Below are 14,221 nucleotides of genomic sequence, written 5' to 3' on the forward strand. Positions count from 1 at the left end.
CACTTCCTCCAAACTAAAGGAGTTGCCATGGGCACCCGCATGGGCCCCAGCTATGCCTGTCTCTTCGTAGGATATGTGGAACAGCCCATCTTCCGCAACTACACTGGCACCACCCCCCACCTTTTCCTCCGCTATATCGATGACTGTATCGGCGCTGCCTCATGCTCCCACGAGGAGGTTGAACAGTTCATCCACTTTACCAACACCTTCCATCCCGACCTCAAATTCACCTGGACCGTCTCAGACTCCTCCCTCCCCTTCCTGGACCTTTCCATTTCTATCTCGGGCGACCGAATCAACACAGATATCTACTATAAACCGACTGACTCCCACAGCTACCTAGACTACACCTCTTCCCATCCTGCCCCCTGTAAAAACGCCATCCCATATTCCCAATTCCTTCGTCTCCGCCGCATCTGCTCCCAGGAGGACCAATTCCAATACCGTACAGCCCAGATGGCCTCCTTCTTCAAGGACCGCAGATTCCCCCCAGACGTGATCGACGATGCCCTCCACTGCATCTCCTCCACTTCCCGCTCCTCCGCCCTTGAGCCCGCCCCTCCAACCACCACCAGGACAGAACCCCACTGGTTCTCACCTACCGCCCCACCAACCACCGTATACAGCAGATCATCCGCCGTCATTTCCGCCAACTCCAAACGGACCCCACCACCAGGGATATATTTCCCTCCCCTTCCCTATCAGCGTTCCGAAAAGACCACTCCCTCCGTGACTCCCTCGACAGGTCCACAACCCCCACCAACCCAACCTCCACTCCAGGCACCTTCCCCTGCAACTGCAAGAAATGCAAAACTTGCGCCCACACCTCCTCCCTTACTTCTCTCCAAGGCCCCGAGGGATCCTTCCATATCCGTCACAAATTCACCTGCACCTCCACACACATCATCTATTGCATCCGCTGCTCCCGATGTGGCCTCCTCTATATTGGGGAGACAGGCCGCCTACTTGCAGAACGCTTCAGAGAACACCTCTGGGACACCCGGACCAACCAATCCAACCACCCCGTGACTCAACACTTTAACTCCCCCTCCCACTCCACCAAGGACATGCAGGTCCTTGGACTCCTCCATCGCCAGAACATAACAACACGACAGTTGGAGGAAGAGCGCCTCATCTTCCGCCTGGGAACCCTCCAACCACAAGGGATGAACTCAGATTTCTCCAGTTTCCTCATTTCCCCTCCCCCCACCTTGTCTCAATCGATTCCCTCGAACTCAGCACTGCCCTCCTAACCTGCAATCTTCTTCCTGACCTCTCCGCCCCCACCCCACTCCAGCCTATCACCCTCACCTTGACCTCCTTCCACCCCCTATCACATCTCCATCGCCCCTCCCCCAAGTCCCTCCTCCCTACCTTTTATCTTAGCCTGCTGGACATACTTTCCTCATTCCTGATGAAGGGCTTATGCCCGAAACATCGAGTTTCCTGTTCCTTGGATGCTGCCTGACCTGCTGCGCTTTTCCAGCAACACATTTTCAGCTCTGATCTCCAGCATCTGCAGACCTCACTTTCTCCACCACCATCAACATCTAAGCAGAGATGGCAGTACATTGGTTATATATGGTCAAGACAAAGATTCTCAGGGAGTTCAATACTTTAGCTCCAGTCCTCCTGACATTTTGTGGCATCAGATCAAACATGAACAATGGAGCATCCTGCTGATTAGTACCTACAGCCCTGCCCTCCCCACCCCGGCTGATGAATCAATTCTCCTCCACATTGAACAATACGAGGCACATCAAATATACTCTGGGTGGGAATTTCAATATCCATCACCAAGAGTGACTCAGTATCCAGACTGGGTCTGTGGCAAGTGGTGAGGGAATCAATAAGAGGGAAAAACATATTTGACTTCATCCACACCAATCTGCCTGCCGCAGATGCATCTCTATTGACATTATCTGTAGGAGTGACCACTGCATAGTCCTGTGGAGACAAGCACCTTCAGTTTAAGGATAGACCCTACCACGTTGTGTGGGACTGCCACCGCACTAAATGGGACTTCAAATAGATCTGGCAACTCAAGGCTGGGCAGCCATGAGGCACTGTGGGCCATCAACAGCAGAAGAATTGTACTCCAGCACAATCTGCGATCTCATGGCCCAGCATATCTCCCACTCAACCATTACAATCAACCAAGAGATCAACCCTGGTTCAATGGAGAGTGAAGGGGGGGGGCATGCCAGGAGCAGCACCATACATAAAAATGAGGTATCAACATGGTGAACCTACCAAACAGGGCTACTTGCATGCCAAATGGCAGACACAGCAAGTCATAGACAGAGGTAAGTGATCCCAGAATCAATGGATCAGATTTTAGCTCTGCAGTCCAGCCACATCCAGTCATGAATAATGGTGGACAACTAAAAGCTCACTAGAGGAGGAGGCTCCACAAATATTCCCATTCCTTGGGCGGCACGGTGGCACAGTGGATATCACTGCTGGCTCACAGCGCCAGAGACCTGGAATCAATTCCTGCCTCAGGCAACTGACTGTGTGGAGTTTACACATTCTCCCTGTGTCTGTTTGGGTTTCCTCCAGGTGTTCCAGTTTCCTCCCACAGTCCAAAAATGTGCAGGTTAGGTGAATTGGCCATGCTAAATTGCCCGTAGTGTTAGGTGAAGGGGTAAATGTAGGGGAATGGGTCTGGGTGGCTTGAGGTTCGGTGTGGACTTATTGGGCCAAAGGGCCTGTTTCCACAATGTAGGTAATCTAATCTTCACTGAAGGAATATCCCAGCACAACAGTGCAAAACATACGTCCGAAGCATTCGCAATAGTCTTCAGCCAGAAATGCCAAGTGGATGATTCATTGTGGTCCCCAGCATCACAGATACCAGTCTTCAACTAAAGTAGCCCACTCTACGTGATATTAAGAAACAGCTGAAGTCATTGGATACTTCAAGGGTTTTGAGCCCCGACAATATTCCTGAACAATACTGACAATATGTGCTCCAGAACTTGCCACACCCCTAGTCAAGTTGCTCCAGCACAGCTACAATGCTGGCATATACCCGACAATGTGGAAAATTACCCTGGTTGACTCTGTCCACAACAAACAGAACAGCAGTATTTATACAGCAATAACCACTCAATGATATTCACTCCAGACCACATTACAGACTTGGTCCAATTCCAGGGCTAATGTGACATTGGCTGCCCTTAACATCAAGGCCACATGTGTTTAAGTGTGGTGTCAAGGCACCCTAGCAACACTGGAATCAATGGGTATCAGTGGGAAACTCTCCATAGGTTGGGGTCATACTTAGCATCTAGGAAGACGGCTTGGTTGTTGGAGGTCAGTTATCTAAGCTCCAGGACATCTCTGCAGTAGTTTCTCAAGGTAGTGTCCCAGACCCAACTATTTTCAGCTGCTTCATCAATGGCTTTCCCTCCATCATAAGGTCAGAGACGGGGATGTTCGCTGATGATTGCATTATGTTCAGCAGTATTCACAATTTCTCAGATACTAAAGTAGTCCATCCCAAAATGCAACAAGTTCTGAACAATATCCAGGTTTGCGTTGACAAGTGGCAAGTAAACTTTGTGCCACACAAGAGAAAATCTAACCTTCACTCCTTCGTATTCAATGGTATCATCACCAAATCCTCCACTATCACCATCCTGGGTGTTACCCAGAAATTGAACTGGGGTAGCCATCCAAATAGGAGCAGGAGTAAATGATTTGGCCCTTTGAGCCTGCACGGTATTCAATATGATGATGACTGATCATCCAACTCAGTCCCCTGTCCCTGATTTTTCCCCACATCCTTTAACCATGTTAGTCCTAAGAACTTCCTTGGGCATCTTTCTTCAAAGTTTTCAGTGTTTTGGTTTCAGCAGTTTCCTATGAGAGAGAATTCCACAGGTGTACCACTCTCTAGGTGAATAAATTCCTTCTAATCTCAGTCCTAAATCTCAAGCCTACCCATATCCTTAGACTGTGAGCCCTGGTTCTGGACTCCTCAATCAATGGGAACATGCTTCTGTGTTTATCCTGCCTAGCCCTGTGAGAATGGTATAGAATGCTATGAGAACCCCCCCCCCCCCCCTTTTTCTTCTAAACTCCAATGAGTATAATCTTAACAGGAGACATCCCTGTGCTCCTGTACTTGAATCTTCTCATTATGAAGGTCAACATACCATTTGCCTTCTTCACCACCTGCTGCACCTGTGTGCTTACTTTCAGTGACTGGTGCAACAGGACACCCAGGTCTCACTGCATCTGTCCCTTTCCCTATGTATCAACATTCAAATAATAGGCTGCCTTCACGTTTTTGCTAACAAACTGGATACATCACATTTATCCATATTGTACTTCATTTGCATATTGTGTCCACAAGAGCAGCTCAGAGCCTGGAGGTGAATAATTCAATTTCTGTCTCTACAAGGCCTGTCCATCATAGAGCATTATGGATTTCAGGTTATTTTCCTTTAATGGGTTTTAATTGCTAATTGCTTGCCACTATCCCTGTTCAGTATGGGCAGAAGAAGAAATATGTCTCCTCTTTGTTGGAAATAGAGGGAGAACGCAATGAGTTTCAGTAGCAGCACCATGAGCTTATACAGAAATTGGCCAGATTGTGTGAAGGATTTTGATCATATAAAAAGTGCACATTTAAATTCTCCTAGGGCTGTACAGGGTGAATGCAGGGACGATGATGTCTCAGGTTGAAAATGGTGTAGAGCCAAGGACACAATTTCAGAATAAGGGGATTTAGGACTAAGATGAGGAGGAATTTCTTTCACACAGATGATGGCGGGCCTTTGGAATTTGCTACCCCAGAGAGTTGTGAATGCAAAGTCACTGAGTGAGTTAGGACAGAAATCGAGAGATTTATTAAATATTAAAAATATCAAAGGATATGGGGTTAGTGTAGGAAAATGACAGAGGTGGAATATCAGCTGTGATCTGGTTGAATGGCAAAGTGGGCTCATGCACCCGAGTGACCTACTCCTGCTTCTACTTCTGATGTTTCTGTTCCTTCTGCTCCAAATCAAGTAGATTTAGACACTTTGAGTCTGTTGAATCTCGGTATTCTGGGCAATATCCTCAGGGGAAGGAAATGTCAAAAAACAGAGAAGCCAATTTTAACAATTTAAAGGCCCTGAGGCTGATTTTCATGACCCATTGAGCACTAGACCTCCATCCCTTGCACCACATCACACCACCCTGCCTCTTGTGGAGGTACCAGATGTGAAGGTGATCTCCATATGGAATCTAAGGAACCTAGAAGTTTCTTGACGCAAAGAGGAATCGAGAGACAGAAAAGGCTGCCTTTCGCTCCATCCTGCACCCTTGAGGGACCATCTGGAAGGTGTTGTTCTCTTGTACCCCTGAACCTTTACTTACAGCTTACCTTTTCAAGTACATCTTCAGTTCCAAGGATGCCTTCAGTCTGCCTCAACAACGCCTGGCTTGCCCCAGTGGGGCTGTTGAGGCTTTGTTCATTTATTCTTTCATAAGATATGGGTGTCACTGGCTGGCCCAGCATTTATTGTTTATCCCTAATTGCCCTTTAGAAGGTGGTGGTGAGCTGTTTTTTTTTGAACTGCTGTAGTCCATGTGCTGTAGGTTGACCCACAATGCTGTTAGGGAGAGAGTTCTAGGATTTAGACCTAGTGACAATGAAGTAACAGCAATATATTTCCAAGTCGGGATGGTGAGTGGCTGAGAAGGGAACTTGCAGGTGATGGTGTTTCCATGTATCTGTTGCCCTTGTCTTTCTAGATGGCTGTAGTTGTGGGTTTGAAGTTGCTGCCAGTTGAACCTTGGTGAGTTACTGCAGTGTATCTTGTCAACGGCACCCCCTATTGCTACTGAGCATCAGTGATGGAGAGGCAAATATTGAAGGTGATGGATGGGATTCTGCTGCTGCACCTGGATGGTGTCAGGCTTCTTGAGTGTTATTCCAGCTCTCTAGGCAAGTGGGGAGTACTTCTAAGTAGGGTCCCTGAACTCCATGTTCAAACACCTCACTGTTAGCACTGGTCTACTACATGGAGTGGCATGGTGGCTCAGTGGTTAGCACTGCTGCCTCACAGTATCAGGGACCTGGGTTCAGTTCCACTCTCGGGTGACTGTGTGGACTTTGCATGTTCTCCCTGTATCTGCATGGGTTTCTCCTGGGTGCTCCAGTTTCCACCCACAGTCCAAAGTTGTGCCAGTTAGGTGGATTGACCATAGGAAATGCAGGGTTACAGGAATAGGGTTGGAGGGGAAGGGTCTGGGTGAGATGCTCTTTGGAGAGTTAGTGTGGACTTGATGGGCCAAATGGCCAGCTCCCACGCTATAGTGATTCTATCATTGGGTACAGCTTTTGGGCCACATCATGAACAGAGATAGACAGGGCTTTAAAATATTGCTGCCAATCAGCGTATCTCTGCTCTAACACCATAGCTGGCATTACCTTTTGGCAGGTGAAGTGCTGGCAGGACACTTATTTCCTCATAAGGCAGGTGGGGAGCCAGGTTTACTCTCAGTAGGAAGCAGTTTTGGAGCACGATTCATGGATCTTCTCTCTCTGGACATGAGTAGCAGGGGATGGAGCTAGTGTTGGTCAATGTTCCTGGCAGGCCTATACGTTTTCCCTGCCAGTTTGGGTGGGGGATATGGCTAAAGGCTGCTCTGCCAATTCCCCCCCATCCCCTTTTCCCCAATATCCAGCACCCCACACCGTCTTGACTTTTCGGTTTGTTTTATTAAGGGCCACGGACAATGTGCCCACACGTTGAAGCACCATCTTGGTCACTTGCCCTCTACTAGCCCTCTCTCAAGTTGAAAGGACTCTTGATAGGCCTTCGAGAGCTCCCTCTCTCTTTATCTCCCTAAATTTCCAGAGAACCAGTCTCCATGCCCATCAAGAGGGCATCTAAAGGTCAAAGAATCACAGAATTGTTATGCAGAAGGAGGCCATTTGGTTCATCATACCTGCACCAGTTCTGATGCCAAAAGATTGACTCTATCCCCCTCTGGAGGGTGGGGAGACCCACAATCTAAGCCAATCTCCTACATCCTGTACGACCACCATGACACCATCCCGTCCTCCCAAGTTCTCGGAGGACACAACCAGACTCACTGAGTTTGGAATTTTTGAATCCCATTCTGTGAAGATAGTGCATTAAATTTAGACAGCTTTACCCCTTGTCCTTATGGCAGGATATTGAGTTCTGATAGTCCCATTCCCTAAAGTAATTATTATTCGGGTTTGATCCCTTGTAGTCAGTGTTTCACCTTTTGACACACGTAATTGACATTTGTCAAGGCAAAGATTTGCTTCTATTCTGGGTTCACTCTTATATTAAAGGCTGTGGAGTTGAAAAAAATCCTGATGAAAGTATCTTCAGGAGATTTCTATGGCTGAGAATACTAAATCCGAGCAGGGTACAGAGAAGCCTCTCATGTATCATAAACCAACCTCTGCTCACTGGTTTGTCCAGTCAGGCAATGTTTCATTTGTCATTAATGTTCCTATCTCTTTGATCAGAGTGCCTGCCTCTATTTCTTTTTGTACTGTTTATAAAGCAGAAGTCTACATTTTAATGCATTTCATATGAAGAAAATACATTTGGAACGGTGACAGATATAATAAAAATGTCAAGTACATCACAGCTTATTGGGATATCACCAATAATCAATAGCTTCAGTGCCTATGCTGCAGAATGGTTTGAAGTTCAATATTGCAAAATCATTTGCAAAATTATTCATTATCATATGCCCATATGTATTACTGTTTTTATTGTCTTTTCTTTGTAGTCGCACGGTGAAAACTGTGTTAAATTACTGTACGTTATTGTATATTCATGAGTCGTGATTGCAGAGTAGAACAATCCATCTGTTTGCACACAAATGTTCTCTGCAGTGTTGCAAGTTATCACAGTACAATGCATCATGATTGTGTGGAGCAATACAGATTGTGTTACTGTGCTGTCTCTGTTTTATATGCCTGCGCTTTCAAGCTCTGTGCAGTGTAATTATTTGTGTGCCCTTCCATCATTGTAAAAGAACACAGGCCAATGTAACTGTCTGCCTAATCTCAAGGCAATTCAGAGTAACCAGGCAACCAGTTAGGGACCTGAGAGACATCAGAAAAATCCACATGGATAACTCTTTTTTCCCTCTCCCGGTGGACTGTCAACTCTGTCACGTGCCACACATCCTTTTCCATTGCCTTTTAGATTGTGCATTCCTGTTCCACTTAAGCTCTTCATTTCTTTACGCTTGAACACCCTCACACTTTTCTCCTTTTATTCCTGTTGAACTCTCTATTCTGTCTCCTGCTGCCCTCCAGTGCGGTTAGACTCTCTTCACCGTCACCATTTACATTCCCCACTCTGTCTCAATTTAGATAATGCTCTGTGTATCCTACTATACTCACGACCCTCTCTCCTGCTAAGTCTTCCATTTTCATTGTCTTTCAGGCTTCTCATTCTTGCACTTGTTAAATCATTGTCTTCATCACTGATTAAATACTTCATTAGCTATTAGACCTTCCAAACCCATCACTATCCCCCTCAACTCACCAATGAGACTCCCCTTCAGTTGCTCATGCCAGTCCTTCCTTTAGCCTGTCCTCTCCGTTAAGTTTCAAATTGTCCTTTCGCTTCCTCACCATTTAGTGTTAGACATTTCATTTTGCCCATCCTTTGCCTCTCCCTCTCTTGTAAAGCTCTCCATTTGCAGCACTTGTGAAGTGGCTCATGATGCTTGGATAAACCCCCATTTCCAGTATAGGATGCTTAGACGTCATGCAGCCTTCAATGGTAACACTGCTGAGCTTTTGTCTGAATGTACTCAGTTTGAAGTACTTTTGTATTGAGTCAGTTATCTGCAATAGTAGCTAGACCTAAAAAGAAAATAAATTATTTCAAATCCACCTATTCAGACATACCTCCACTGAGTTCAGGTGGGACCTGAACCTGGCCCTGCTGGCCAAGAGGCAGTGACATTACCACTGTGCCACAAGATATTTATGTTGACAGCAAGCCAGCCAGTAACATAATCAATTTGATTAAAGAATGAAATAGTTACAGGGACGCAGAAAGCAAGATGCCATGCAAGACATGAGCTTTATTAACTTTTTGGAATGACAATAAAAACAAGTCAGAGTGCGGAAATTATGGATGGGATGGTCCTTGATGTCTCTGAAGAAAGACAACAGAGAATTAAAAACAGCAGCAATATTGATTTTTAAAGAAAGTCATACAGGGTGTGACGTCAAAGCATATTCCACCATTATATCAAACAAATCAGCTCCTTAACTGGTTAGCCAACAGTTGGCATAGCATTTAACACTCTCCTCCTTTTCCTCCACCCTTCATTTTGACTAATTGTTAAGTGACCATCAGGCCTGGATTCTCAGTTCCTCCCAAATCCAAAAATAAAGGCTTGGCCAGAGTTGGTGCAGAGTGTAAAGTGAGATGCAGTCCTCTGCCCAGATATGTGGATACTGGGTCAGCACTTGTGTAACCTCGATTAATGGATCCTTTTCTCAAAGTAGGTAATGGCTCAGGCCCCATTTTCAGGTGATTCCGGTTGTTCCATCTGTTCTCATTTTAATCAATCTTGTCATCATTTTTCCAAGGGATTGTGAAATGTGACTTGTCAAGTCTGTGGAGGTTCCAGGTCTCTAACTAACCTTTCTCTCTTAACGTGAAACTGTGTAATGATCTGCTAGCTGCTAATATTAGCTCTGCTCCAGATTGCTGTTGAATAGATGAAGGATATACAACGAGAACAAAACCATTTCATTATTCTGTGACAGGTTTGTTGACTCATCAGCTTTAAAAAAAAGAAAAATTATTCCACTAGTTGCAGTGCTCGAAAATATGTTAATCTATTTTCTCTTTTTTCTTGCACTTTTTCACTCTCTCTCTCTTCCGATGCTTAAATAGAAGTGGAACAAAAAGGTAAAGCTATAACATACACAGTTCCAACCCCGACACTTTGTTTTTTTTTGTACCTATATAATTGTTTACTCCCTTTATCCCCTTTTCTCTGGTCTGCTGGCCCTAAGCAGGGCACATGTGTAGCCAAAAATTAATTCAGTCTCGATCTCTACCTGTAACTAGCAGTCATTAACCTGTATCACAAATCTAACATGGGGACATCAGTAAGTGTTTTATATGAAAATAAAAGCTGCTCGGGATGTGTTGTTTTACCTCCTTAGGGATATTCCTCACCCATGGGTGCCTCAATTTGTCCGTCCATCTGATTTTATCCAGAAACCTTCTTCATGTTTCCCATTGCAACTGGGTTTCCTGGGCTACCTCACTTGCTGTTCCTCTTCCTCCTCTGCTCTTCCTTTCCACACCTGTAAGCTTTGTTTAACTATGATTTGGTTTCGGTGGCGCAGTGACTCGACCAGACGCCAGATTACAATTTATTTATTTTCTGCTTAATTTAAGAGGCAATTTGCTTTTTCTAAAAAAAAAGTCACACACGTTTAAAGATAAACAGAGAGACAAAACAAAAAATGAGATAATGTGGTGACTGTGCAGCCGTGTTGTGATTCAGTCATGATGTGATATTCTGACCATGTTTGATATGAGGTGGGGTTTCTTGGCAAACAGTTCATCAAAATCGGGACAGGCAGGGAGTGTTATGATGGGCTGAATTATCAAGTAAGAACCCAAGGGATGTACAATGGATTCTGTGCCTCCCAGCTGCTCAGAACAATGTTTCCCAGGGTTTCGATCTGCATCTTGCTTTACACTCTGGGCCTGTTGGAGCTTCTCAGGGAAACAGGTAGGAGTGTGAGCTGTTTTCCCAGTCAGAGGCTTCGAGGTGGGAGGACAGGGGAGGGGGAAGGAGGTCGTAGTGGGGAATGGGTTGCTGCTTGGTTCTGTGTTTTTTTTGAGGGGAGAGAGGTTCAAGGTAAAACGTAACGACCTCAGGTTGCCACCCTCCTGAATTGCTATCGAGACTCCAGGGGCAGGAGATGAATCTCCACGGTGCTATCGCCAGCCAATTCCAGAAGGCAAATCATTGGGGCATTCAGGATTGGCATCACCTCTGAATTCTTTTGGAAGACTTTTGTTCATTAGGAGTAAATGGGGAAATAAGTGTCTTTTGGAAATGGGGAAAAAAAACGTTGACAGTCAGGAATTAACCAATCAAACAAAGATTGGCCCTAGGCAATTAGGTAGACAGTAAAAGTTCATTTCCTGCATTCAGCAAGCAGCTGATGGGTGTGATACTGACCACTTTCCAGTAGCATCACTTCCTATCCAAAACCAATGAAACCATTGTTTCACTTTATTGGAATATCCTTGCTCCAAGCCTGAGATACTGGTGCTTCGAACGTATTCCTGTTGGACACATGTTCTCTGAATGTGTTCCCATAGGTTACTTGTGCTCCAAGTATGTTGCCCTGGAATAGTCATGTCTGTGTGTTCCTGCCTGTTTGTGCTTCAAATGTGGTCCACTTGGTCATTTGTGTTCTTAGTGTGTTTCCCTGGCATACCCTAGGCTATCCCAAAGAAACATACTCAGAGCACGGGTAGCCCAGGGGAAAACACTCAGAGCACATATATCTCAGGGGAACATACTTGGAGCATGAGTGTTCCAGGAGAGCATACTCAGAGCATAAATATCCTTCAGGAACACACTCGGAATACAAGCGTATCATGGGAACACACTCAGAGCATGAGTATCCTTGGGGGAACATCCTCAGAGCATGAGTATCCTGCAAGAACAAGGATGAGTATCTTACGGGGACACACTTAGAACATGAATATTCCAGGGAAGCATGTAAAGAGGAAGATACTTTCCCAATATACTGGAGTGCTCCTGCTGCAAGACATACTCAGTTTCTGCCAGAATTGGATTGCTACAATTGATTGAGAAGATTGAACAGACTGGGACTCTTTTCTGCCCAGCAAAACAAAGACTGAAGGGAGTCCTGATAACAATCTTTAAAAAACTTGAAAAGGGTTTGATTGCATGGATGTGGAGAAGTTGTTTCTCTATAGTTAACTGCACGTGATCAAAAGGCAACTGACAGGATGAGGTGAGAAAAATCAAATCGATGTTATCTTGTCACTTCTGGCTGACTGTAGATTCAGAGGACTTAAGAATATAGTGTTGTCAGTGCTCAAACTGACTGTCAATTTCCCACATTACATCTTGAAAGCAGATTAGCGATGAATCCCATTCGTCCTTTTGGTAATGTGAAGGTGCAACCTAAGAGTAAGCTTTTTTTGATATCAAACAACAAATGTAGGATAAACTTCATTGCATGCCAAGTAGTGAACGTGTGGGCCTCTGTGTCATGCTAAATAATTGAAAGTGAGGGGATTAATATGCTTAAGATATGCTTGGTGTCAGCATGAGAGAAAAGGGACTAGAAACATAAGGACCAATGACGGGCGAGATAAGTGGGGTGGATTGAAACTCATATGGAATATAAGCAACACTACTAGCCATTTGGGCTGAATGGACTGCACTTATGCTTCACATTCACAATCTTTTGTCTATTCATCCCAACACATACTTTTTTAAGACTTTTCTAAAGCAGACTTCTGACAATTAAATATCTCAGAGTCACACAGAGATGAGACCAGTTTCTCAGTATGCACCAAGTTTGTTCACAATTTTGAAAGTATTTCTGTAATCACAAAATGCCTGCACTCATGCTTACACCTCAGCTTCTGGAGGGTCTGTTTACTTTACTCGGAGACAATTATGCAGTCAAGCACAGTCAGCATGGATCAGTTACTGGACTCACATAAGCGAACATACAACAGTTGGCCATTACACCTCTAAAAATGTTATTTGCTTCCTGTTTGGTATCCACCATCCTGCAACGTCTTCTGAGACATCTGACTAAAAATGATGAGCATTCAAGTGTGTTTTCCTGGGATACTGCTGTTCTGTGCATGTTGCTGTGTGCTCCAGCTAGATTAATGGGCAACCATTCATCTGTACAATCTTAATATAAATCATTGTGTCCCGATAGCTCAGTGCTTCAAGGCACATATCACCACCTGATTTGCAATGTTAATGTTTTGGACAGCCAAGTTGCATTTTAAGGTGTGATCAATGCTCACAATCTGTTTTACATTCTAACAGTGGAAGGAGTTGAACACCTTTGCTCTCACTACTTCTTGCTTTTTTTTCCTATTCTTCCATGGAATACGGGCGTCACTGCCAAGGCCAGCATTTCTTCCCCATCCCTAATTGCCCTTGAATTAAGTGTCTTCCAAGGTCATTTCAGAGAGCAGTTAAGATTCAACCCTATTGCTGGATCGTGAGTTGCATAAAGGCCAGACTGACAGATTTCCTTCTCTAGTCACAACAATTGATTATCATGGCCTACAACAGTGCTGACTAGCTTTCGATTCCAGTTTCTTGAACTGAATTCAAATCCACCAAATACTGTAGTGGGATCTGAACCCATGTCCCGAGAACATTAGTCTCAGCTTTACTGGACCCGTGACATTTGCACCACACCATCAAACTAACATTGCTGTATGATTGCACCCATTTAACAAATCTACCATCTCACAACTCATCTTCATCACTCAGTCTGCAAATAGTAAACTTTATTCATTTACTACATTCAGACGTTTGGGTCTTCAGCCAATGTAATGTCATGATCCCTATCACATGTAATTCACAATAGTGTGGAGTCGCAGTGTTCCTGAAGGAGACCACAGAGGAATATTCATTGTTACTGACTCAAGCTTTCCATGTTCATATAACATGGAGTGTCTGTGTGTGTGCATGTGTAAGTGGATCAGCTTTTTAAAATTCATTCACGGGATGTGCGTGTCACTGGCAAGGCCAGCATTTATTGCACATTCCTAACTGCCCAGGAGTAAACCACATTACTGGGGTCTGGAGTCACATGTAGACCAGACCTAGTAAGGATGGCAATTTCCTTTCCTAAAGGGCATTAGTGTTTTTTTTTCCCCCAACAGTCATTAGACTCTTGATTTCAGATTACTTTCTATTGAATTGAAATTCTACCACCTGCCATGACAAGATTCAAACCTGGATCCCCAGAACTGAGGGTCACCGGACCTGAAACATTAACTTTGATTCTCTTTACAGATGCTGCCAAACCTGCTGAGCTTTTCCAGCAAATTTTGTTTTTATTTCTGATTGACAGAATTCACAGTCTTTCAGTTTTTATTTCCCTGAATGTTATGTGGGTCTCTGGATTAACAGTCCAGCGATAATAATAGGAGGCCATCAC

The 14,221-nt window shown here is 44.7% G+C and overlaps 1 protein-coding gene across 1 annotated transcript in view; it reads left to right on the forward strand.

Annotated features, from left to right (window-relative positions):
• LOC132835881 (adhesion G protein-coupled receptor L1-like) overlaps positions 1–14,221 on the forward strand; it is a 399,302-nt gene that overhangs the window by 227,819 nt on the left and 157,262 nt on the right. Inside the window, exon 5 of the mRNA XM_060854978.1 lies at positions 9,915–9,929. Within this exon, the coding sequence (XP_060710961.1) occupies positions 9,915–9,929 (15 nt within the window). The remainder of the gene's footprint in view (positions 1–9,914; positions 9,930–14,221) is intronic.

This window comes from Hemiscyllium ocellatum, chromosome 45 (assembly GCF_020745735.1).
Source record: "Hemiscyllium ocellatum isolate sHemOce1 chromosome 45, sHemOce1.pat.X.cur, whole genome shotgun sequence".
NCBI classification, from domain to species: Eukaryota; Metazoa; Chordata; class Chondrichthyes; order Orectolobiformes; family Hemiscylliidae; genus Hemiscyllium; species Hemiscyllium ocellatum.